The following is a 23137-nucleotide window of genomic DNA, read 5'->3' as shown; positions in this document are numbered from 1 at the left end:
AAAACAGACAAAAATAGGACAAGAATAAAAGCACTTTTTTAATATTTGTGATGACCAGTTTATGTGACTAAAAATGTGAAAATAAATATCTTCATGCAATTCTAAAATATAGAATTGTTATATAGATACTTTATATAAATATAACTACTATAGTATATATAATAAGTAATGTTTACAGTATGATACATATAATAATACTACTAATTATAATATACATTTGATTTAAATTTAAGTATACATTTGAATATTTTGTTTGTCTGATTTATCTATTTGTATTTGTATATTATGGTAAATGTTTCATTTGCTTGTTGTCACAATTAACTTCTCATTGACGGATCCTTTCATCTTCAGACCTCCAGAGATTTCTTTTCCCTTTGTTTGCGAAGCTTAACAAAAGCTTGGGCCTCACGGTCATCCTTCCTGGATTCAAGCATTTTCAAGTAGTTGTCACCTGAAATCAGTCAAAAGCGCGTGAAGAGACATCATGAATTGTAACCTACGGAAGACTTTGTGTAGTGATGCAAAAGTATTTCAGTATCCACAAATACTCATTTTTACATTTGTGTTCTGTAAAAGCCTCAAAAATACAGAGCAATCTTGTCATTCATGATTAGGGTTGTGTTATAAGGAACAAGGTGGCAGCAGACAGACGCTACTGCATTAATATGTCCCTGTCATCACGACACACGCCTTCGGGTTAGTTTTTGTTCTCCCCCTTTTTTCCCTGTTTTTGTTGTATTGATAATAAATCCTTGTTTTCATGACCCCCGCACCCCAAGACAACTGAAAAGGCTTTTGTGCACTTTTTGTGCATCACTTCTTGTCTATTTGTGGGTCACGTTACATTTGTGACGTCATGCTTATGCGTATTTTGTGGATCTACTGTAGACAAATATCCCACTATTGGCTGTGTAAAACCTCCCCTTTTTCAAAAGGGGAGGTTTTACACAGCCAAATAAACATTATTTACACATTATTTACCCAGCTAAATAAAGTAAAGTAAAGTAAAGTAAAACTTGTTATAAATTATATGGTATTGGTCGCCATCTACTGGCATTACATATGTCTGCACCTGCCACCTGAAGGGAGAAGATGTGTGGAGTGCTTACTGTTCGGTTTAGGATGCATGAGCGGCAAGCGAATTTGAGCAGGTAATGGATCTGTCACGTCGCCACCAACCCCCGGCACGCCCTTCAGAGAGAGGAAAGCCTCGCCTTCAAAGTCGTCACTCCTCAGAGTGTCGTAGTCGAACACTGTCACCACCAACACCGCGCCGGCCGCCTGGCACTGCTCCACAGACACCAGACTATCTCGCAGATAGAAGAGAGAGGGTATATAAGGTCTGTCATTCAACATGTTTTCATGCTTTTACACATTCCGATCTCTCATTTGATTTTTTTTAACCCCTCGCCCAATATGACAAGGGGACCTCCACCAAGGACAACATTTGACACTACTATGATATGCAAATTTCTCTCTGTATTTTAAAAACAATGCATTTTAATGTAAGCTAATATAAATAATATTAAACTGTATATTTTCATTTTCATGTTAAGAAGTTGAAGGTGTATGAAAATAAAGGATTTAAAGCCTTGATTGATATTTGATTATGTACAATTCAAAAGCCTCGTCGAAGAGCGGGTTCAGTTCGCGGGTCTTGATCTTGGTGCTGCGGGTCTCCACCTCATGGAACAGGTGCCTGGGCTCCAAGGAGAGTTGGACGAATGGGTCACTGAAGCCTTTGGGGTTGAAAGAGGAAAACAGGCAGCGCTGGTAAAGATCTTTTCAGAACAACTGAGAGTGGATTCACTCAGACAGCAGACGAGCTCACCGTTGGAGTCCATAGGTATCAGGTTGACGGCGTTCAGAACTTCCACAATCAGGCGGCTGTCTGAACGGCGGAAGGAGGCAATCAGGGTCACCGCGCCGTAATTCTTGCTGCTTTGCACTTTCTGGAAAGCAATTCTGAGTTCATTCTAGGTGGGATACATGTGGAGAGTGTAACGGACACTACAGTCCAACTACCTGCTCCATAATCTTCCTCTCCAGGAACTTCTCGATCAGTTGTCGGCTGCCCAGAGCATTTGAAGTCAAGTTGTCTTGAAGGACCTAACATATGGGGCAAATGTACGAATGTGTCAGTATTTCATTTGTATTTTCTTGGAGACCCTTACCAAGAATATGTAATGGAATTATACATCAATACTGTATTATATTGAGAGAGAATTTTCCCCATCTGGCCTGAAACCCACAACTACAGGATACTAAACCTGCTGCTTGACCAGAACACAAATTTCAAAGGCAGTCAGAGCATTCTGGGTCACAAAAGCTTAGAACCTATTTATGCTGTAGATGAAATTGAGCAAAAAAATTAAAAGCAACAGTCTGACAATGACAATAAAATCTCCTTGTCAAAGAAGCCTGTGCATTTTCTGGCTTACACCAGGAATCCCGTTTGTGCAATCCATACTGTGTCCATATAGTGACGTAAAATAGATGTGTAAAATAAATGTATTGCATGATGTCATGATTATAAACTTTCAATTTCCAGAATAATATTTTGCAATGTTTAAAATACCTGAATATTCCTACCTAATTGTAAGTAGATTTGATCAAATGTAACTGTAAATGTAATGTAAAACGTAAGTGTTGAGTGTATTACCACTAGGCGGGCTACAATATGACTGACCAGATTCTGCTCACCTTATACTCCTCAGTGTGAAGGTTTTCTAAAGGAAGTCCGTTTCCCTCTGCATGGAAGCATTGTTCCAAACACTGCCAAACATAAGGTGCACCATAAAGGGCAAACACTACCACCTTAAGCATGTATTGATTAATTTAATTGGTAAAAAATATTTCTAGATTATTAACATAGGAAACAAACAAAATGATTGTTAACCAACCTGCAGCGTGTACTGTAATCTCTGAAAATAGATAACTGTCCCGCCCTCTTGTGCTGAAACCTGATGCAAAATCTTCACAGAATTTGTCCATAGTGGAATTAGCAGGCTGTGACAGAATAAGTACAGGACAAATATCAAAATAAAAAATACTACCAGAGGTCTGGCGCCCCTGCTGGCTGGATTTTGAGCCACAACTTCTATGTTTAATTGATTTATTTGGTTACAATGGATGTTGTTTCACCTGTTAAAGTTCTCCTGGACCAGGTTCTCATTCATGTACTTCAGTTCTTTCTCCAGATAACCCATTAAAGGAATGACAGCCTAACGCAGCAACACAAGTGGTATTAATGAATTCGTTCACAGTGTTGAAAACCATCTTGACAATATTTATTTCCATAATTGGGTCTGGTTTTGAATGGTTTTTCAACCTGAAAAAAATTCTAGTTGAGACTTTAATTTATCTCGCCCAGTCACACACAAAGATGTGAACAATTGGTTCGGATCAAACTCACAAAACAGTGCAATATTTTGTTGCAACTTGGTTGGTTTTAACATCTGTCAAAAATATAGACATACTTGGTTGGTTTTTTGAGCGTGTGTTATACTTCATAAAAATGAAATATCGTACTGGATGGATCAAATGTTGTCCCTGTGGCTACAAAAGCAGTAGCAGGATTTATGGTGGAGTTCACAATTATACATTTGTCTTCCATAGTACACAATAGTGTTTTACGCAATTTACAGATTGAAATGTGATATTTACAACAAATAATTACAATCAAAAATATCTATTTGTTGGAAGTTCACTTGCTTAAGTGACATAGTGCGCTTTGAAGAGACAGTTGATGAAGTGGAAGGTACGAATTCGACTCCCATGATGTCTGTTATTGCCCGAAATATAAATAAAATACAAAAAAAGTCAAAAATCAAATATGATACAAACAAAAAATAGACTTGTGAATTCTTTTTGTATTTAATTTTTTACATTTTGGTAAAGGGCCTAATAAAGACTAAAGACTAACAAATTTTAATGTTCTGTCTTGGTACTGGGTTCAGGCATTAAAGGGTTAATCAGTATATTCTAACCAGCCCACAAAGCCTCCAAGTCAGAGAACATCTTAAGGACTTGAACAAGGGGAAGAAATCCTGTTCTGTAAGTCCCTTAAAACTATATTTTCAATGCACAGTTCCTTTAATTCACGTTGAAAGATGAAATGAAACCACAAGAGCATGAGTAAAGGGAAGTAGTGTGGTGTTCAATGCAATTCTCACATCCTCTGTAGACTTGGACGGGTGTCGGTGTCGAGAAGCCATATTCCTCACATACGTCTCAATATCTGTGTGAAGCTGTAAATTAAGAGACGAGAACAGACAAAGACACTGTGATAAAGGCTTTCTTTCTGACATTGTCGCTTCTAAATTAGAAACCAATAATAAAGCATTTACGACATTAAATGGGTTCCTGTGCATGGCCTTTCCATGCTAACAGGTCTAGAGAAGGGGATAATTGTACCCTACATTTATACTGACTAATTAGATGTATGGTGGGATTTGAACCTGTGATTTAAGAGGCAAGGTGGATGCAGATCTATATGTTTCCTGCTAGCTTACCCAAGTAATAAAATTAACTCATGAACTGCCGGATGACATCCACACGGCAGGAAAAGTTTGTTTAGGTCATTTTGATACGAAATGTGTGTTTGGTGCATTGAAAAGGCATAAAATGTATGAAAACTCCAGACATTGTTGATGTTTTAAATGACTCTGGTAGCTGGAAATGTCTGCTGATGATGGAATATCTGCATACATGTAGAGAGGAACCTTCTCAGCAACAAATAGTCTTCCAGGGGAATGTAAACCCAAGCCTGTTACCTTAACAGCTTCATTCATTATTAGAAAACCCTGTCTGGCCCAGGTGAATTATGTTTCTTATTTCTTATATTTTTCTTCCATTATAAGAGCAGTACCAACCTTCCTTGCCAGCGTATCAACGGCTGAGCGGATCTCCCGGCTCAGGACCACCTGGGTGTGCTGTAGCTGCGAGTGGAGAGTATTTTGGAACTGGGTGTCGTTGATCACATGACGCGTGCGCTCCCGCAGCCCTGCCCATTTCAGTTGGTGAGGAAGGTGGCTCAGGACCGTGCGTAAGTGCTCCAAGTCATTGACCACCACACACAGCTACCAATAGGGCAACTATGTTAGTACACAAGGTGGCACTTAAAGATTTAGAAGGCCTGTGTGAAGATCCTTGACCCACCATGTTGATTGCTCTTCCCTGGTCTGAATCTTCTGATAGTCTTTTCACCCGCTGCTTCAACATTTGACTATACGTAGAGGAGATCTTACACATGTCCTAAAAACAGCACATGCACACACACATTAGAGTCCATCCTGAGCACAAGAACAACCACACTGGTCTACTGGTCACGTGAAACAGCACCTCAGTGATTTTGACCATGAGCATGAAACCCTCCTCTGGGTCCGGCCAGGCCAGCTGCTCCCAGAGGAAAGCAATGGGCTGCAAGCAGGCAGCCAGGTCCACCGCCGAAGAACTGTATTTTATGGGTGCAGAGCCACCCTGTAGAGGTTGGAGCTGGAATAAGAGAAAGGGAAAGTGAGTAGATGGATGGATGGGTGGATGGATGGAGGGGAGTTTTAAGATGTCCTTGTATCATACCTGGTCCACCTGTACAGCTTTCTCCACCCTCTCCATCGTGGTGCTGAAGGCTGTGTTCAGCCAGTATGGCAAGGCGTCACGGAACAGTTCATGAAAGTTTGTGAGCTGCAGCGGCTTGTCCCTGGACAGATCATATCTACTTTATTTTCTATATTAATTTACAGAGTGCATTAGCAATAAGGGAAAGTGAAGTGATTGTCGTTGTGATACACTGCAGCACAGCACACAGTGATGCACAACAAAATGGGTCCTCTGCTTTTAACCCATCACCCTTGGTGAGTAGTGGGCAGCCATGACAGGCACCCGGGGAGCAGTGTGTACTTTGCTCAGTGGCACCTCAGTGGCACCTTGGTGGTTCGAACCCACAACCTTCCGATTACAAGCCCACTAGGTCATCACTGGCCAATAATTATGTTCCTTAAGGGATCAAAAATCAGATACATTGCAGTGGCTAATGCAGTATATTCCAGTAAGTTGTTGGATTCTAAATAAAAGTTAACAGAAGTTATACTCACAATGTACCCTTTATTTAACATAACCCAAATTTTACTTTTTTATTTTTTTGCTGCACAAATTCTATAATTACTTAAAATTTAAGTATCATAAAATAAATGTATAAAAAAATGTAATTATGGACATATATTAACCTTAAAATATTCAACAGTGCAAATAGACCAATAGGCCATTCAGCGATATCTAGCAAAAGATGACCTTCTAATGCAGCTACTAATCACATCCACATCTTTTTATTACTCAGTGACTAAATCTTATCATATTTCATGTGTGTCTGCTAGGCTGCTAGAGGTAGTTATTCATTTATCTCTTACCATTCCTTTAGAAAGTTCTTGTCTTTGTGGACAGCTTGCAGGCTCAAGTAAACTGGAAACAAGGTGTTAGCCAGAGACTGCTCCATCTGGTCACACATCTGGGCCAGGGTCTGCTGGATCTCGACTGCAAGCTAAGCCAAGCAGCAGAAAAACAAAAAGTTTCGCACACTTGTCATTGTGAGAACTAATACAATATATGAAATTCTGAAAACCAAAAATGTCGCTGCTGTGACCATGAAAATTACTGACATGAATTATGTTTAAAATAAAGGTCAATACAGCACAAGGCCACAAGGCATGTGGGAATCCAGAAATGCAGGCAGCAACACAGTTACAGCTACTCACCAAAGAGTCCAGCTTTGTATAGACCACAGTAAACACATCCAGCTTCACAGTACTGCAAAAAAAATTATAAAAGGATGTAGGGTGGTGGTAGAGACAGTGGTAGTAGCCTAGTGGGTAACACACTCGTCTATGAACCAGAAGACCCAGGTTCAAATCCCACTTACTACCATTGTGTCCCTGAGCAAGACCCACTTAACCCTAAGTTGCTCCAGGGGGACTGTCCCTGTAACTACTCATTGTAAGTCGCCCTGGATAAGGGCGTCTGATAAATGCTGTAAATGTAAATGATGTACTGGTCAGGTCCTGGCCCTAGCAGGCCTTGGCCATCAGGGGTCACTATTTACACACTGGGCTTTGAAAACATTTCCCTTTTTCTGAAGTGATTATTAGGTTATTTGTCTCAGCTGAATTCTCCTATTTATTTTATTTGTGTTTAATTTCCTGATGTTCTCAATTCACAGGTCAAGACATTCTTAAGTAATTTACAAGCAATTATAAGACTCATTTACTTGTAAAACACTTTGTTCCACACATCTTTGCTAACTTGAATGTCTTCCTTGACTTCAGAAATGAGGCTGGAGAGAGCTCTCACTGTCTCTGGCATGTCCTACAGGGGTGACCAGAGGAATGATACAGTGAAAAAGGATAATGTAATAATGTAAAAAATCTACATTAAAAATGTGTGACACATACATCCGCATACACATCTGCATTATATCTCACAACAAAGTGTACTGGTGAGATAATGTAAAATATACTTACCTTAGTCATGGGCTGATGAAGACCTTTTTTAATGTTGAACCACTCTTGTGTGCCCACCTGCAGTCGACAGAAAAACAGTTTTTTTCCCATTTCCAGCATTGTCTATCCTAATCTGCAACTCTTTACAATGGATTGCAATAATACTTACTTGCACAGAATCTGTAACCTCTTCACACAGATCAAACTGGGCAGGATTTAGGTTTTGAAATGCCCTGGTTTTGCATATTTGCATCAGTACTCTAATTAAAAAAAAACAGAAAATATAGCTAATAAAAATGCCTTCATATTTATATCATTGATCTGCCGGATCAAATTTGCTAAATTAAACTTTTCTTTCATTCTTAAACATGCAACATATAACATTTGGTTATGTTTTTATGTTCACTATGTGACCTGATGAAAATGCAATTAGTTGTCAATTTGATTGATTTGGTGAAAAAAATCATGAAATTTTCTTTGCCCTTATTATCATCAGTAAAACACTGATCCAGAAGCAACACATATACACAGTGCTGTACCTGAGCAGTGTGTGTAGACGTGCAGTAGTGTCTTGTTTCGGGGGAAAGATGTCCCTGTATTTTGACACCAGGCACAGGCCGTACTGCAGGAAGTCGTGTAAAGAGTCCCCAAGTTCTTTTTTCTGTATGTAGACAGGAAAAGCATGTGATCTGTTTGAAATACGGACATGAATTGTACAGGGCAAGGGATTTCACATCTGTTTACCTGCTGATATGGCAGCTTCTGTTGGTCCCAGTGATATTCGATACTTGTGAGCTGCTGAAACAGTACAGTTGAATCCACTTCTAAACTCTGGTACAGTTTACTGTAGGCCACCCATTTCCTATACAAATAGGATTAAAAAATATAATTAAATAGAATATACTATATCATCTTCATTGCTATTGGATATGTGGTTTTTATTGATGTGAAATAATTGTTGTAATGTGGTACATGCAGAGAAAGAACACCTTGAACGACTTTGGGGAAGTGAATGGCCTAGCGAGTAGGGAAACGGACACATAACCAGGTTGCCAGTTCGAATCCCGAGCTGCCAAGTTACCACTGAGGTGCCACAACCTTCCGATTACGAGTCATGGCTGCCCACTGCTTACTAAGGGTGATGGGTTAAAAGCAGAGGACACATTTCTTTGTGTGCTGTGCTGTGTATCACAATGACAATCGCTTCACTCCACTTTAAAGTTGTTATTGGTTTGTACTGACCTGCCTGTGTGCATACGTCACTGTTTAAGGCACATCAAATACCCCATGGACCAGTTTCATTATTGTTCGGTCACGGGATTAGATTAAAAAGTGAGTCAGTGGGAAAAAATCAGACTTACGCAAGGTCCTGAAGGAAGGGCGAAAGGTCATTTTGGGTAGCATAGAACTCCAGCAGAGTTGTTCCCTCTCCACTCAGTTCACCTTTCCAGGTTCCACTTCCCTAAAGACATACTGGTAAATAAATGTAGTGTTTTCTCCCATTTTCTTTTTTCTATTACTAAATTGGCAAGAAAGAAGACAAGCACCTCTATTTCAATAATTCCTCTGGTGCAATAATATACATAATAACTTGGACCATGCTTACTAATGAGTTAATGACACCGACAAGACAAACTTCTCACACACACTACTTCCTCATTCTGGATTATTTAAACCTGCTCCTGTCAATACACAACAGCCACAAGCCGTGTTGACAGATTTGTGATGGTTTCAGCCCACAGCTCTTCACAAGCAATTTTTCCCAAAATGCCAAATTCAGATCCACCCAATCTGGCAACACTGGGCGCAAGGTCCTGCGTCCTCCCTTCCTGCTCCATCCCTCTTTTTTAATTTGCTCATAATAAAACCTGTTCACACCGCCATTTGCAGACATCAGAAACATGATCTCTGTTATGGTCATCTCAGGCTTACATTCACTTCGATTATCGGTGCTTTTGTTCCAGAACAAGTGAATGTTACTTTCACAAACATCTCCAACAAAAAAAAGACTTTTTTGATATGAACACTTGTTTTTCGTTGTTTTTGAATTTCTCTAGGGACACAGTGGGATTTGAACCTGGGTCTTCTGGTTCATAGGTGAGTTTGTTACCCACTAGGCTACCACCACCCTGATATCATAGTGGGTCACCATGTAATGGTTACTAAAATGTAATTTCAAATCAAATCTAAATGTGAAATCAAGTAATCACAAATATAAATATACAGTAACAAGTGCAAAAAAAGGCCTCTTGCTTCAGTTCAAGAGAAAGGAAGGAAGTTGAGACAGAAAGTGCCACATGATATGAAGTGGGCACAGCGTTGAGAAACAAAAACTACCTGGTGTTTCGAGATGTGGGCTTGGACAAACTGCTGTAAAATCCCGCAGTAGTTCACATATGGACTGCGTCCAGCGCTAAGAGTCTCGTCCCTCTGCCAACCACAATAATGATTATTAAATGTCATTAGTCAGACAAGTGCAGCAATTACGTATTCAGTCCAATTGGTTTCAGCGAATGGTTTACGTTAACGTTGTTTCATATGAGGCTGATTATTTCTTAGTGTTCATGGCTCTGACCTCCTTGTGTATGAATTTGAATTGCATGCGACACTCTCCTCTGTCTGGATAGGTCTCGGTCCGAGGTTCCAGCTTGTACCACCTGTCCTCTGTACAGTGCAGGTCCTGTACAAACACACATAAACAGGTTGTATCTAATCTTTTCTAATTTTGTGTTCGAACGTTTTTATCAGTGATGGTCCCTTTCTGATCACAGGACCGCTCTTACCACAAAACAGTAATTGTACCTGCAGTTTGAGCACCACGCTGCCCAGGAAATCGTCCTGTCCTTTCTCTTTCTTTGCGTCCTTTATCATCCTTTTCGACAGATACAGAGCGAAACCAATGCAAAGGTCATTATGCAACATCACAGAAACCTTATACCAAAAGCCATTTCTTTGAGTCATTTCTATGCTTTGCAGAAGTATCTGTGTATGGGGGCTGAGTGTTACTTTTTGTCTGAGTCATCCCAGTGTGAAGGATCATATGCAAACTGACCTTTTCAAGCCATGAATATTAGTGCGAATATCTTCCAGTTTCTGAGCAAGCGACAACTCCTCATCTTTGTCCCTTTAGGTAAAAAAAAGTTTAATTAAATCAAGTTGATGCCTAAAACACTGTGTATTAAAAATAATTTCATATCTATTCACACCGTGTACTACATAATATGACTTCTCACAGCTTTATTACCGCTTATGTTTAAGTTTTATGTATTTTATTTTACATGTGATATTGTGCAAAACTTTTAGGCAGCTACCCAACAGTAACTCTGAAATTGTTCAGGAAGGGACGATCTAAAATGAAAAACACGCAAATAATAATTATTAAAAAGTGAAAGTGGCAATGATTTCATGTTGCTATCTCCCAACTCTATAAATGAATGAATGTTCTCCTACAAGCAAAAACCTACAGATGGAGAACAACATAGTTCAGAGAACAACAGGAGGACAGGAGTCTATTTCTCTTTACGCATAATGTAATTGTTTCATGAAAAATAAGGGAATTCTGCAATAAACAGTTTAACATAGAGGTTTTGTTTTTACATGATCAAAATAGCTTGCGTCTTAGATCATTTCAGTGTATGTGAAATGTGTTTCAATGTTGCCAGATTGTTGCCAAATCTACCTAGTGCCACAATATAATTTTCAGATTAGATTATTTAAAATAATATACTAATTTCCAAACAATGAAATCAAGTTTCACAGAACAACAAACTTTTCCATTTTCAGTTGTAATGAATCACAGTATTGCAAAGCCCACTCCCACACTACAGGCTGCAGAAATGTATGTCAAAAACAGCAAATGGTTTTGGAGGCTTAAGGTTCGTGCCACAGAAAAGGGGAAAGCTTGCCTGATAAAAAGAGCGGAAGAAGAGGAACCAATGACTCACCACATTTCCACATGTAGGTTGTCACCAATGATGTCTTCAAATTCCCTGATTTGAGAGCACGAAACTGTCACTTCATCAAACTTCATTAAAGTTTTAAATAACTGTGCCATTTATACACAGAGGCCGGTATTAATTAAGTATTAGATGTAGCTATTTTGTTTTATTAAATAAATAGCTACTTTAATTTTTTATAATAAGTATAGATTCTGAATCAAAATCAAAAGTAAATTTGGGACTGATTATTCATTCTATTCTGACGATCGTAAATCTGCTGAAATCATCACCTCATCTCACCCCCATCTCATTTTCGATTAAATGAACTTCCACAGATCTTACAGTTTGAAGGTTTCGTCCCATTTAGGGTTCAGGGTCTGTTTTTTGACGTCCGTCTGGAATATGTTTCTCTCTGGCGCTGCGCTCTTCACCACAGCCTTTTTCGGCTTCATCAAAGCATCCGGATCCCTGCTTTCCTTCTCTTTTTGTAGAATAGTCAGGATGCAGTAGGGGTCGCTGAAGCCTGTGGTCACACTCATATTCAAATAACTGTTCATCCAAAGTTATCAGCCACTCAACTGCCAAACATTAGTGCCTAATACTTAATAGTTCATGCTAAGCATTCAGTCCTATGCTATTCATGCTAAGCAATGCGGGTTAGGCCTTATTGTGTGGGTAATTATATTGTCTTGCACATCAGTATGCCATGGTGTTTTGTTTTGGTCTTCGTGCCTTATTTCATGTTTCATCTTTGTCTTTGGTTAATTCATGAACGAATCAAAAAGTTATCAATTAATTTCTGCGTTCCTGTTTGCGCCATGCGCTAGCATGGATCTGATTCTGATTTGACCTGTGTCAATACTGTTATTTTCAGGATGGAAAAGTGTGTGCATACCATTGATATCTTTCCCCAAAATTCCCTTAGCTTCCTTTATTGTGACCATCAGACAGTACACCGGGGCCTGTAAAGAAGAAATATGGTGCTAAACAGCATTACTCCCATGAGTAAAATGATAATTTTTGCAGTTTTATTTCTCTTACCACAGCATTCCGAACTTTGTCTGCTAAACTTTTGTGTTCATCATCAGTCATGGAAAACGCCTGATATGAAATCACGTAAAACTTCTTTAAATTCAGTTACATATGTGATATATATGTGCAAAGGTTATTGAAATGCATTCCAGGTCAATTCACCTGCTGGATGAATTCGTATAGCTGATGCTCAGAGTATTTTGTCTTGGTGGCTGGCTTTCCAAGTCTGTGAGTGATGGTATATAGCAGCTCCTTATACAGAGGCTTTAACTGAAAAGACAGAAGAATACAACATTAATTCAGATGCTGGAACTTTAATGAGAAACCATTTTTTTCATGTCTCTGTTTGTAATATTTTGTTTTCAATATTATATTCTGTTCTGCAGATAACTGAATAGGTGAATAGGTGCTGTTCAAGAGATCTGCACATTGTAATAATCCATACCTGTGTTTAATGCTTGTGTTCATTTTTATCACTTCTTTATTTTTCACATATATATCACAATGTCATTATGGTGACAGAACTGGGATATATGTCTTAGTCACAGCCAAAAAAAGATAAAAGAGGCAAAAAAAAAAAAAAAAGAGTATGTAACATGATAACGTGTGTGTGTGTGTGTGTGTGTGTGTGTGTGTGTGTGTGTATATATATATATATATATATATATAATCATAAAAAACAGTAAACATATCATTTGTGAATAATGATTGCTATTAATATTGCTATAGCATATTTTTTTATTTCAACATGTATGTTCTGTGTATTTTTTCATTTAATTCTAATTCCATGAAGATTTGAACACTAATGTTAACACTGTTAACATGAATGCACTTACCTCCCGCTCTTTGTGTCTCCGTTGTGCCTCTTCTGGGTTTTCAGATTCTTTAAAGTCCTACAGTTAAAAAAGAAATGTAATGCTTAAGAGCTATATGTGACCCTGATTTGTCCACTTTTAACATTCATAGGATGCCTTACCCTCCTCTCCTTCTGCTTCCTGGTCATGGCCAGTTTACGAGCAGGCGAACCCTGAGGAAAAAGAGGAGAATGTGAGATGGTGCCTAATGGTGAAAAACATTGAAGTAAGAAGCACAATTTTTCTTCAGACTGTACCTGTCTCTGTCTCAGTCGGGTTGACCCCTGGTTTAATGAGTGAGTCTGTAGAGGCAGGGTCAGCATATAAATGTGATATATATATGTAGTGTGATTCTTATTTTAGTTCTGAAAATATAAACTACGCAGAATTTAATTTTTTTAATGTTTTATTTGTGATTTAAACATTTTCAACAACAAACAAATAACAGCTGTTGACCAATATCAAGCCATCACCCTCAGACCCACCCGTCAAACAGCAAGGAGAAGATAAACAAACAAACAAATAAATAAACAAACAAATAAATAAGAAAATTTTAGAATTTTTGAATTTTACTTTGTATATGCATTAAGAAATGACATGTCTATGCTGGACTTAAACTGGATGATTTAACAAAATCAATAAATGGTGACCATATCTCCTTGAACTTTTCCTGACGATTGCATCGCAGTTTTTCCAACTGCAACATGGAGAACATTTCCTTAATCCAACCACTGAAAGAGGAGGGCTTGTCTGATTTCCACACCAGAAGAATAAGTCTTCTGGCCATTATTGAGGCGAAAGCTACCACCTTGGCTTGAGAAATCATAAGAATTATATCTGGAGGGGGAACCCCAAAAACAGAGATGTATGGTGTAGATGCATGTATGTGCATGTAGACAAGACTATGAAAATATTCTCTCAGAAATTGTACAATGACTGGCAGTTCCAGAACATGTGGCCTAAAGTAGCTGTCCCTTGGTGACATCATAGGCACTCCAAGCTGGTATTAGGAGTAGTGTAGACAATGTAGTACTTTAAAATGTTCTGACCGAGTAGGTATGAATAGCTTCTAGGCACCGTTACCAGCTCTCACCTGTAACTACAATGTTAAGATGCTGTTCCCATACCACTTTAGTTTTCTCCCATTAGGGTGAATAAATGTTCTGGATCAGAGTAGAGGGTGGGTCATTTCTATGGATACACCTTAATAAAATGGGAATGGTTGGTGACATTGAACACATTTTATAAGTGGTCAGAAACTTGTAAATAACTAAAATAATAAATGAAAGAATAAAGTTACGTTAAAACCAAGCACATCATTGTTTTTCTTGTGAAATTACCAATAAATTTGATGTTTCACATGACCCTCTTCCTATTGAAAAAACAAAAGTTGGATCCAATGGCCAACTTCAAAATGGCCACTATGGTCACCACCCATCTTTAAAAGTTGTGCCCCCTCACATATACTAATGTGCCACAAACATGACGTTAATATCACCAACCATTCCCATTTTAATAAGGTGTATCCATATAAATGGCCCACCCTGTATATAATTTTGATATATTGCCTCTCATAAAGGGGTCCAGAACAAGAATTTCATCTGTATCATTTTTAGCTGGTGAATGTAAAGATCTAAAGTGTTTGCTCATTTTTTGGAATGTTTTGAATGTCATAAGTGTTCCTTCAGCAAAGAGGTCTTTGATAAAGATTAAGCCTTTCTTGTGCCAGGTTTGAAAGTCTGCGTCTATTTGAAATGGTAAGAAAATATGTTTTTTTAAAAGAATAAGCTAGGTTGCTTTATACGGAAATGTTTCCTAAACTGGAGTCAAATCTTAAGTGAGTGTTTTACTACAGGATTAAGGAGGCGTGAGTATGGCTGCATAGGTGTAGGAGCACTCCTTAAGGAAATAGGAGAAAGCCCCGAATCACATTAATTCCAAGATAGGTAAATTCCAGAACCTGCTTAAACGGAAAGGAACTAAGATCCAGTGACATTGCTTTCTGATTAACCTGCACAATGGTGCTTTTATAAAAATTCAGTTTATAGCCTGAAATTAAACTATATGACCGTAATAGCGCATTGAGGACTGGTATGGATTATAAAGGGTTAGACAAATATATTAGAAGGTCATTTTACACAGAAATTTTGGATTATTTGAATTTAAAAATTAAATAAAGATTTTTTTGACTTTGACAAATTCTCAATGCCCTTTATATGCATTTTAAAGAAACTCGGGCATAAACAAATGTCTGGAGGCATCATCATCAACAACAGCGAGAGGTAAATAGTATGATGATGAGTTGTTAAGTGCTGCGTGGATGTTTTTATTTTTTTTGGGTGATGGTCCATGCTGTTTCTACAGTTATGTACATTGCATGTGCTATTGTGTTATCATAAATGTTTCAATCTGTCTGTGTCCATTTTTACAATTAAGTGCATAAACAAAACACAACTGCGTTAATAATTGTAATTTATTTTGAAGTGGAAAACACTAAATTGTTTATTTACTGAGTACACAACTCATGTGCATGTTATAGTTTTTGTACATTTAGATTTTACGGACATTTCTTATTTCATTCACCATAGTCTCTATAGCACTTTGGTCGACTCTTTTTTATCGAAAGATTTTCTTCACACAAGCCTCTATAGGCCAAGCTGTTAACTATGCACATGTCAGGATAGTGTTTATCTAGAGTTTTTTTTTAGCTCTTCCTTACCAACGGCAATCAAACAAGCCCATCAGTGTGTCTTAAACCACATAGTCTTAGCCCCTTTTGTTTTGTTTTTTTCAAAGCTACTTTGAAAAAGTAGTTCTCTTTATTAAGGCAATGAACCCTATTTCTATATCCCGCTCTACAAAACAGGCTCCTATTTTAAAGGTATACACTGGGCTTTAAATTTTTGGGTAACACTCAGACCTTTGCTTAATTTCTAGGCTTGTTCTAAATAATTCAAATTGAGACATTGCAGCATGAAACAATTTGCTTGCCTGTAGAGGAAGGTGGAGCAGAGTGTCCCCCGATGTGGTTGCCCCATCTTGGGCTGGCACCATTTTTTGCAGAGCCAGATCCAGAAAACTTCTTCTGAGGATGCAAATGATCACTTAAGAACGTATAAAAGGATGATTGTCCTAAAATGTCTGCACTGTGAACAAGTCTGAGATGTCTTCAGAGTGCTTGACACTTCGCAAAAGCAAGCTCTTCTAGCAGAGGCGGAAGTCACCGCTTCCTGTCAAAGGTCAGACCTGTGACTTGCAACTGCTTCTTTGGCAGTGTATCACAGTGGGGCTGGATGTCATTCAGTCTATTATCTCAAGGTCTCCTCCCTCACTTTTCTTTTTCTTAACTGGTACAGTCAATACAATGATTGTGGATGCAGTGAGGCAACATATGAAACAACATAGCTGTCAATTTTAATATGATCTATATGCTACAGATTTTGTTATCATTAGGTAAAGACTTTTTATGTCATACTTTTCTTATAGGAGAATGCAGGAATTGTACGTCCTCTGTTAATTTTATTTTATTTGGTTATTAGAATGGACAAGATTGTCAAAATCCACTGACTATCTATAGACTGTGTTATTATGCTATATAAATCCCCTTTGAGCACTACTCTGAGAGAAGCCAATGAGAAATATCAGGAAAACTGACAACAGGGCCTGGACTTTGGTTTAAGAAACACTAGGCTATATCGACAGTCAATACCTGTACTTTGAACAATCTTTTTCTACCTATATAAAAGCACAGGGTCTTCCCCTATATCAAAAGTTGCAGAATGCAATGCAGGACAAATGAGATCTTTCCTTTAACATTGTTAAAGACAAATACGGAGACAGAGTGAGCATTCTGTCCAATTAGTATGTACTACCATGTTTTCAGAAAAGCGTGAGTATGTAGTCAGAACAGAGTAGTACCATTGGAAACAGTCAGGGCTAATAGTTAATAGTTCAAGTCGCAAAAAAGTAATGCAACAGATTTTTATGCACTTTATGCCATATAGCAAAAATTCACAAGCCATCTAAATGCTGGAATCTTTTTAATAAACTCTTACTATTAAAACGTCATGCCGGCCTCCTCTACTGTCACCATGTTCGTTTTGCTCCGTACTTCTTAAGGTCAGGAACTTTGGACTCTGAACCTCCGTTTATTGGGTGTATTGCTTTGCATAGACGCTATCATGAATAAAACAGGCCCAGTGGATTTTTGCGTCGTTCTCGTTCCGGTTTTTAGCGGATAAATGAGCACACGTCTTGCCATTAGCCCCAGCCTACGTCACAGGGTAGGCGTTGCGTGAGCCGGAAGTTCAGGTGGATTTCACGACTCTGTTACATGGCTGAAAGTCTCCGTGGCCGTCGGGCATAAAAAAAAAAAAAAACACAAAACAATAATAAATCATTTTCAGGGAAACAGTTAAAATATCCGGTGTGAAAGCATGGCCCTGAACCAGAACAACTCGGAGTCTGGAGGCGTCATCATCAACAACAGCGAGAGGTAAATAGTATGACGACGCGCTGTCGGGTTAGATAACCTCCTTACCTACATTTTAATAGCTTTGCTGGCTAATTACGAATATAACCAACCCGACAGTTTAAAGTCCGGTTATTTCTCTTTTTTTTTTGCGTCACTGGTGAAGGTTCCTGCAGTGATGTAAACAGTGCACAGTTGCGTACGCTGAGCCTGTTATTAAGACGCTCCCGTTATCAGGAGGGTTAAGCCCGTTAGCTGCTCATGGTCGGTCCCCATCCGGGGACACTGGGACAGTCTGAAGCTGGTCCGTCCAACGGGGCAACGTGGACCGTGCGTTCTTCTTCCTCTTTATTAAAATGGAGTAGAAACGCCTCTGTGAGTGCAGGGTGCGGGATTGTAGCCTGGATGGGGTTTTTTTTTGGGGTGGTGGTGGTCCATGCTGTGCCCGGCGGTGGCTTTCACGGTTTAAAACGCATCTGTGTGATCTGGTGGGGAGTGCAGGAGTTATTCATAATTCAGACTGGTTTGTCGTGTCATCTTTCGCTGTCATTATTATTATTATTTCCATAGTATCTTGATGAGCCATGAGAACGTGGAACTGATCTTCCCGGACGCAGATGGCCTCCCGGAGTGCTTCAGGAAGAGCAAGAAAGGAACCATCTACTTGACTCCATACAGGGTACAGGGTGCTAAATGGAATGTATGGTGGCTGTCTGAATGGGACCAGGGGCTGTGCTCATATTCTACACACAGACCTGTTAGGAATCATTGGCAGTATTCTGCATTCAAGTTGTTTCTGCAAACATCTGCAATGTTGTATTCTGTTACACGTTAGAAGCCCATTTCTGACAATATGAACCCAATTCTAATTTAAGTTTGTTAAGTAAAATACTTACCAGGCAGATTCGGCGGATCTCTGGTCACTCACAGCACTTTGCATGTGAAACAACTTGACTGGAGGCGTTTTTAAATCATGCAAAATGAGGAAGTGTTTGTGAGAGCCGTCAATCATCTCCGAGGGCTCATCCCATTTTAATAGTTTGACTTTCGAGTGACCAAGATAATTACTCACAAACTAAATGGGTATTTAGTGTCTCCTTATCAAGATACAGATAATTAGCAGGCAATTCTTTATTCTTGCATCATCTATATCATCTAAACCGTGAGGAGCTCACTTGACCTGAGCTTAGTGAACACGCCCTGTGCACGATGTTTATAATTACATTTACAGTTCCCTAAATTACTCTATGGTTGCCATTGAAGTTGCTAACAAGGGAATATTGCAATTGAATTCAGTAATAATTATCTGTAAATGAAAGCATGTGCTGTATTTGATTTTTCTTTTTTAAAATATTTTTATGCTGTATATTTAAATGCCTGCGTTAGAACTGTTGTACACAGAATATGAAATGTGACATAGTGGCATATTCAATAACATAACTGTACTTCCTGCCTTTTCTCAGATGATCTTTCTCACCAAAGGCAAAGATGCACTGCAGTCATTCATGATGCCATTTTACCTGGTGAAGGGCTGTGAGGTGAAGCAGCCTGTGCTTGGAGCAAACTATGTCAAGGGCCACGTGACTGCTGAACCTGGAGGTAAGGTCCACACAAAACAGCAACGGGTGCGCATGCAATATCTAGAAATAATAAATAGTAGTAATAATAAATATAATGTTCTAAAATCTATTGAACGTTGTGACTTTCAGCATATGTGATTATGGTTTCTGCATGCGCATGTAAAAAGAGCAGTTGGAGATACTTTTTGTCTATGACCGCTGTAGTGCTCGTCTCCTCAGTGTAACATCTAATTATTCAAAGTCAAGAAGGGGGTGGGGCTTGTAGCATAGCAGCGATAATCACTTGGGAAAAGTAGATTGTTGGTCTCACCATTACTTAAAATTTCTTTGATGGAAAAATTGTTCCATTCGTTGTCCAGCTGTTAGTGTTGTTGCTTAGCAACATCATGCAGTTAAAAAAAAGGTAAGTAGGAATTTGTTATCACTACAAGTAAATTGGGGCACAGTTGACTGATGTTGTCCAACTAATATGCACCTGAAAGCACCTTATAAGACACCTTATAAGTTGGCAGAGTTGGATCATCACTCTGATCAGTGGGATGAAGGGAAACAATAAGTCCAGTAACCATTTCTGAACATCCAGTTGCCTCTTGGGGGAAAAATCTATGGAATAAGGATTTAGGGAAATCTGCGAAAATAATCCAGTACTGACCAATAGATAAAAATGATAATGATTTCCTGTTCTGTTACACTTTATATTAACACTAAAAGCTAAATTGGTCTCAGCAATTCTTACATTTCTTTGAGGGAAAATTTGTTCCATCTGTTGTCCAGCTGTTAGTGTTGTTGCTAAGCAACGTCATGCAGTAAGAATTTTATTATCGGGGCAAATAAGGTCAATTGATGTTGTTCAAAAGACCACATGGGCTGTCATGCAATCATATTTGAGCTCACATTATTTCTATAAATGGAAATGCCACAATTTTAGTGCATTTGTATAGAATAATTATTGCTTGATCTCTTCAACTGCATAATAAATGAAGCTCACAAGTCAGCCTGAGCTGAAATATAAAAAGTAGGAATCCAAGCTCAAGGCTCCCACTGATTATCCGTTATAGTGAGTTGTATTTATTTTGTGCCTTGTCATGAGCAGGTTTTCATCTGCAATGGCTTTTAAATTAATTTAAAATTAATTACCTTAATGACATGTTCCAGAACCTTTAAACCAGGAAATGGTTAGTTGGACATTTGTTTATTGGTTTTACATTCTTTAATACTGTGGTTCTCTGCAGGAGGCTGGGAAGGTTCTGCCACTTTCAAGCTGATCTTTTCTTCTGGGGGAGCCATTGAGTTTGGACAGTATATGCTGCAAGTTGCAGCTCAGGGTAAGTGACAGTGACATACATTTATTTTCTTACCCACTCTGCTAGTTTAATTCTCCTGTCCAGAATTCTGCTGGCCTAATGAAAAAAGTCTTGAACAGACATATACAAGAGCTTTTTGTTTCCTCTTTAATTTGGCCTTCCTAGCATCCAGAGGGCAACCGGTGACGGGGAATTTTGGGTGCCCCTACATGGCAAATGGAGCTTATGCCAATACAAATGGAATGTATTCAGCTGGACCTCCACCAGGCTACCCCACCCCACCTGGTACTTGAGGTGTTCATTATAAAATGACTTGAATTTAATAGTGTATAGCCTGATATTGAATACTTCCTATTGTTTGCTGTTGGTAGGAAGCTACTACCCGCCTCCTCCGATGTTTGATGGCCCTGCAGCTTACATGCCTCCACCTCCATATTCAGCACCGCTAGGGGAGTCAGCACCTGAGCCTGGCCTCCCCAGGACAGCAGCTGGTAGGAACCCGTCAGAGATCCTTACATGACTAGGCCACGCATCACTGTAATCATGGTTTTTACAGATTGAAGTGTGTTTTTGGCCTTTTAAATAGGATGAAATCAGTTTTAGCCACACTGTTTAATTAATAATCATTTATACCAAAAGGGCATCTTTCTGTTTGGATCTGTTTAGCGGAGGCGAAAGCTGCAGAAGCAGCAGCCAGTGGCAGTTGCTCCACAGTTCCCCCTTCTCATGTCTACTTGCCACAGGTGACCAAACTAACATTATCTCTTATACAGTAATGACATACGGTTACAAATGATAGTGATTTCCATTTATTTTGGTTTCAATATGGTAGTTTTTCCCTCTTTTCTTAGCTATGAAAAATGTTTCTATGTGAACCCTGTAAGTTGTTAAAGGGTCAGTTTATCCTATCTCAGAAGACCTGTGTCCTAAATTTAAATTAAAACCCTAAATCTGACCATGTAAAGTTTAGCATCACCTACATGACCCCATACACCACCAACACAAAGGCTTGAGGAGCTATAGTTTTACATAAATTACCACCTCAAAATATTTTTGCATTTTTACTATTTATTCCCCCAAACTGAATCTGTTGTTTTTTTCTTTAAGGACAAGCCTCCACCTTACTCCCCACCAGAAGACAAGAAGAACCAGTAAGAGCATCCTGTGTCCAGACATCTCAGTCAGCAACTCCCCAGCTCCCCTCCTTCAACCTGGCTGCTGTGTCGGCATCAACGCTCCACCTCCCAGCCCCCATTTCCCATCAGCGCTTCTCTTAAGCTTTGTTTAAACACCACTGTGCCGTGTACAGTGTAGAACGTGAATGACAGTTGGAAGCTCGATATGATCGAACTGACTTTTTGTGAGTGGGGACCAGTATGGGGCAGTTGGACCCAAACATAAGGGGCACAGAAGCCTGGACAAATTAACAACAAGCAAATAATACTCCACCTATTGTTAACGAATGTATTAAAAATCATGAATATCAGAATATTTTACCGAAAAATGCTGACACATAACGGCAACTTTTGTGTGGACCAATAGTCTGTATGTTGTTCTTAGGTTGGCCAGTTAAATCTTATTAAAAGTGGAGAATGTAGAAATGCACCTTATAAGACACTGATCAAGAGACGGCAGAGTTAGTTAGTTGGGGCATCGCGCAGATCAGTGGGATGAAGGGAATCAATGAGTCCAATCAGTCAGTATTTTGGGAAATCTGGGAAAATAATCCAGTACTGACCTAAGTATACAAATGATAATGATTTTCGTTTCTGTCACACTTTATGTTAACACTATAACCTCTACTATGGGGCCTTTTGTCTTGGGATTATACGAGAAACTTTTCCACAAAAGGTAGTGGAAAACTACAGGCTACTTCCATGTGGTGTGGCTCAGAACAGAAACTGTGGATGAAGCCACTTCATATTGCAAAAATGGAAGTAATTTTGCCTTTTTTCTCATGCATTTAATTGGCACAATTTCTCTCAAATGTGTTTTTACTACCTTAATTTCACAAGTCTCATGGATTTTTTTTTCACTGGTTCAAGAGGAAACTGGATGACCAAAAACTGAATAATTAAGTTTAGAAATCAGAAGTTTGGTGAATGTGGTGGGAAACACAACATAACGAATGACGTTTGGTTTGTGTACATGAGGCACCCATCCCCCTTTTTCTTCTGTATTAACCCTGTCGTACTCAGTCACCACCCCACTGGCTAAAGCTCTCGTTGCGCGCATCGCTCTGGACGTTTTACTTTATTTGTTCCCCATCCTAACCCAGCACACAGCAGACCCACAACTCCTCGCACTTTAAATTGCTGTACAGCAACCTCTCCTCTCAGTGGCAGTGTCGGTCCTGATAACCTGTACGTGATATTTATTTTTGAGTGTGAAAAGCATAACCCGTCTAGCATGACTTCTGTTGTCCATTGATTGGATTTTAATAAAGTACAACTTGTGTGAAATCA

General features: G+C 39.0%; 2 protein-coding genes across 4 annotated transcripts; one reads left to right on the top strand and one right to left on the bottom strand.

The window, feature by feature from the left end:
- Positions 1-98: 98 nt before the first annotated feature.
- unc13d (unc-13 homolog D (C. elegans)) lies at positions 99-18718 on the bottom strand. Of its 3 annotated transcripts, none has more exons than XM_028965284.1 (35): positions 18685-18718; positions 16309-16402; positions 13575-13619; positions 13440-13490; positions 13300-13356; positions 12626-12733; positions 12473-12532; positions 12327-12393; positions 11774-11954; positions 11438-11482; positions 10546-10617; positions 10296-10365; positions 10069-10173; positions 9831-9923; positions 8855-8955; positions 8238-8355; positions 8033-8154; positions 7663-7753; positions 7515-7571; positions 7262-7359; positions 6753-6804; positions 6408-6538; positions 5581-5701; positions 5344-5496; positions 5161-5256; positions 4875-5081; positions 4176-4250; positions 3145-3224; positions 2904-3009; positions 2704-2775; positions 2026-2109; positions 1832-1952; positions 1616-1739; positions 1110-1306; positions 99-451 (listed from the first exon to the last, which is right to left on the bottom strand). In XM_028965284.1, exons 2-35 carry the CDS (start codon positions 16369-16371, stop codon positions 348-350), a joined length of 3327 nt encoding a protein of 1108 aa, XP_028821117.1. In that variant the 5' UTR covers positions 16372-16402; positions 18685-18718; the 3' UTR covers positions 99-347. The 3 variants fall into 3 exon arrangements, with proteins under 3 accessions (XP_028821117.1, XP_028821118.1, XP_028821116.1); XM_028965285.1 differs by lacking the exon at positions 18685-18718 and adding an exon at positions 17373-17428; XM_028965283.1 differs by lacking the exon at positions 18685-18718 and having other exon boundaries at positions 100-451; positions 16309-16571.
- On the top strand, positions 17624-23137 carry wbp2 (WW domain binding protein 2). The gene is made up of 8 exons (XM_028965289.1): positions 17624-17812; positions 18359-18467; positions 19252-19387; positions 20601-20693; positions 20838-20957; positions 21044-21163; positions 21339-21415; positions 21780-23137. Exons 1-8 carry the CDS (start codon positions 17754-17756, stop codon positions 21825-21827), a joined length of 762 nt encoding a protein of 253 aa, XP_028821122.1. The 5' UTR covers positions 17624-17753; the 3' UTR covers positions 21828-23137.

This window comes from Denticeps clupeoides, chromosome 2 (assembly GCF_900700375.1).
Source record: "Denticeps clupeoides chromosome 2, fDenClu1.1, whole genome shotgun sequence".
NCBI classification, from domain to species: domain Eukaryota; kingdom Metazoa; phylum Chordata; class Actinopteri; order Clupeiformes; family Denticipitidae; genus Denticeps; species Denticeps clupeoides.
Note: the sequence above shows the minus strand (reverse complement) of the source record. Positions and strands in the feature narration are given on the sequence as shown.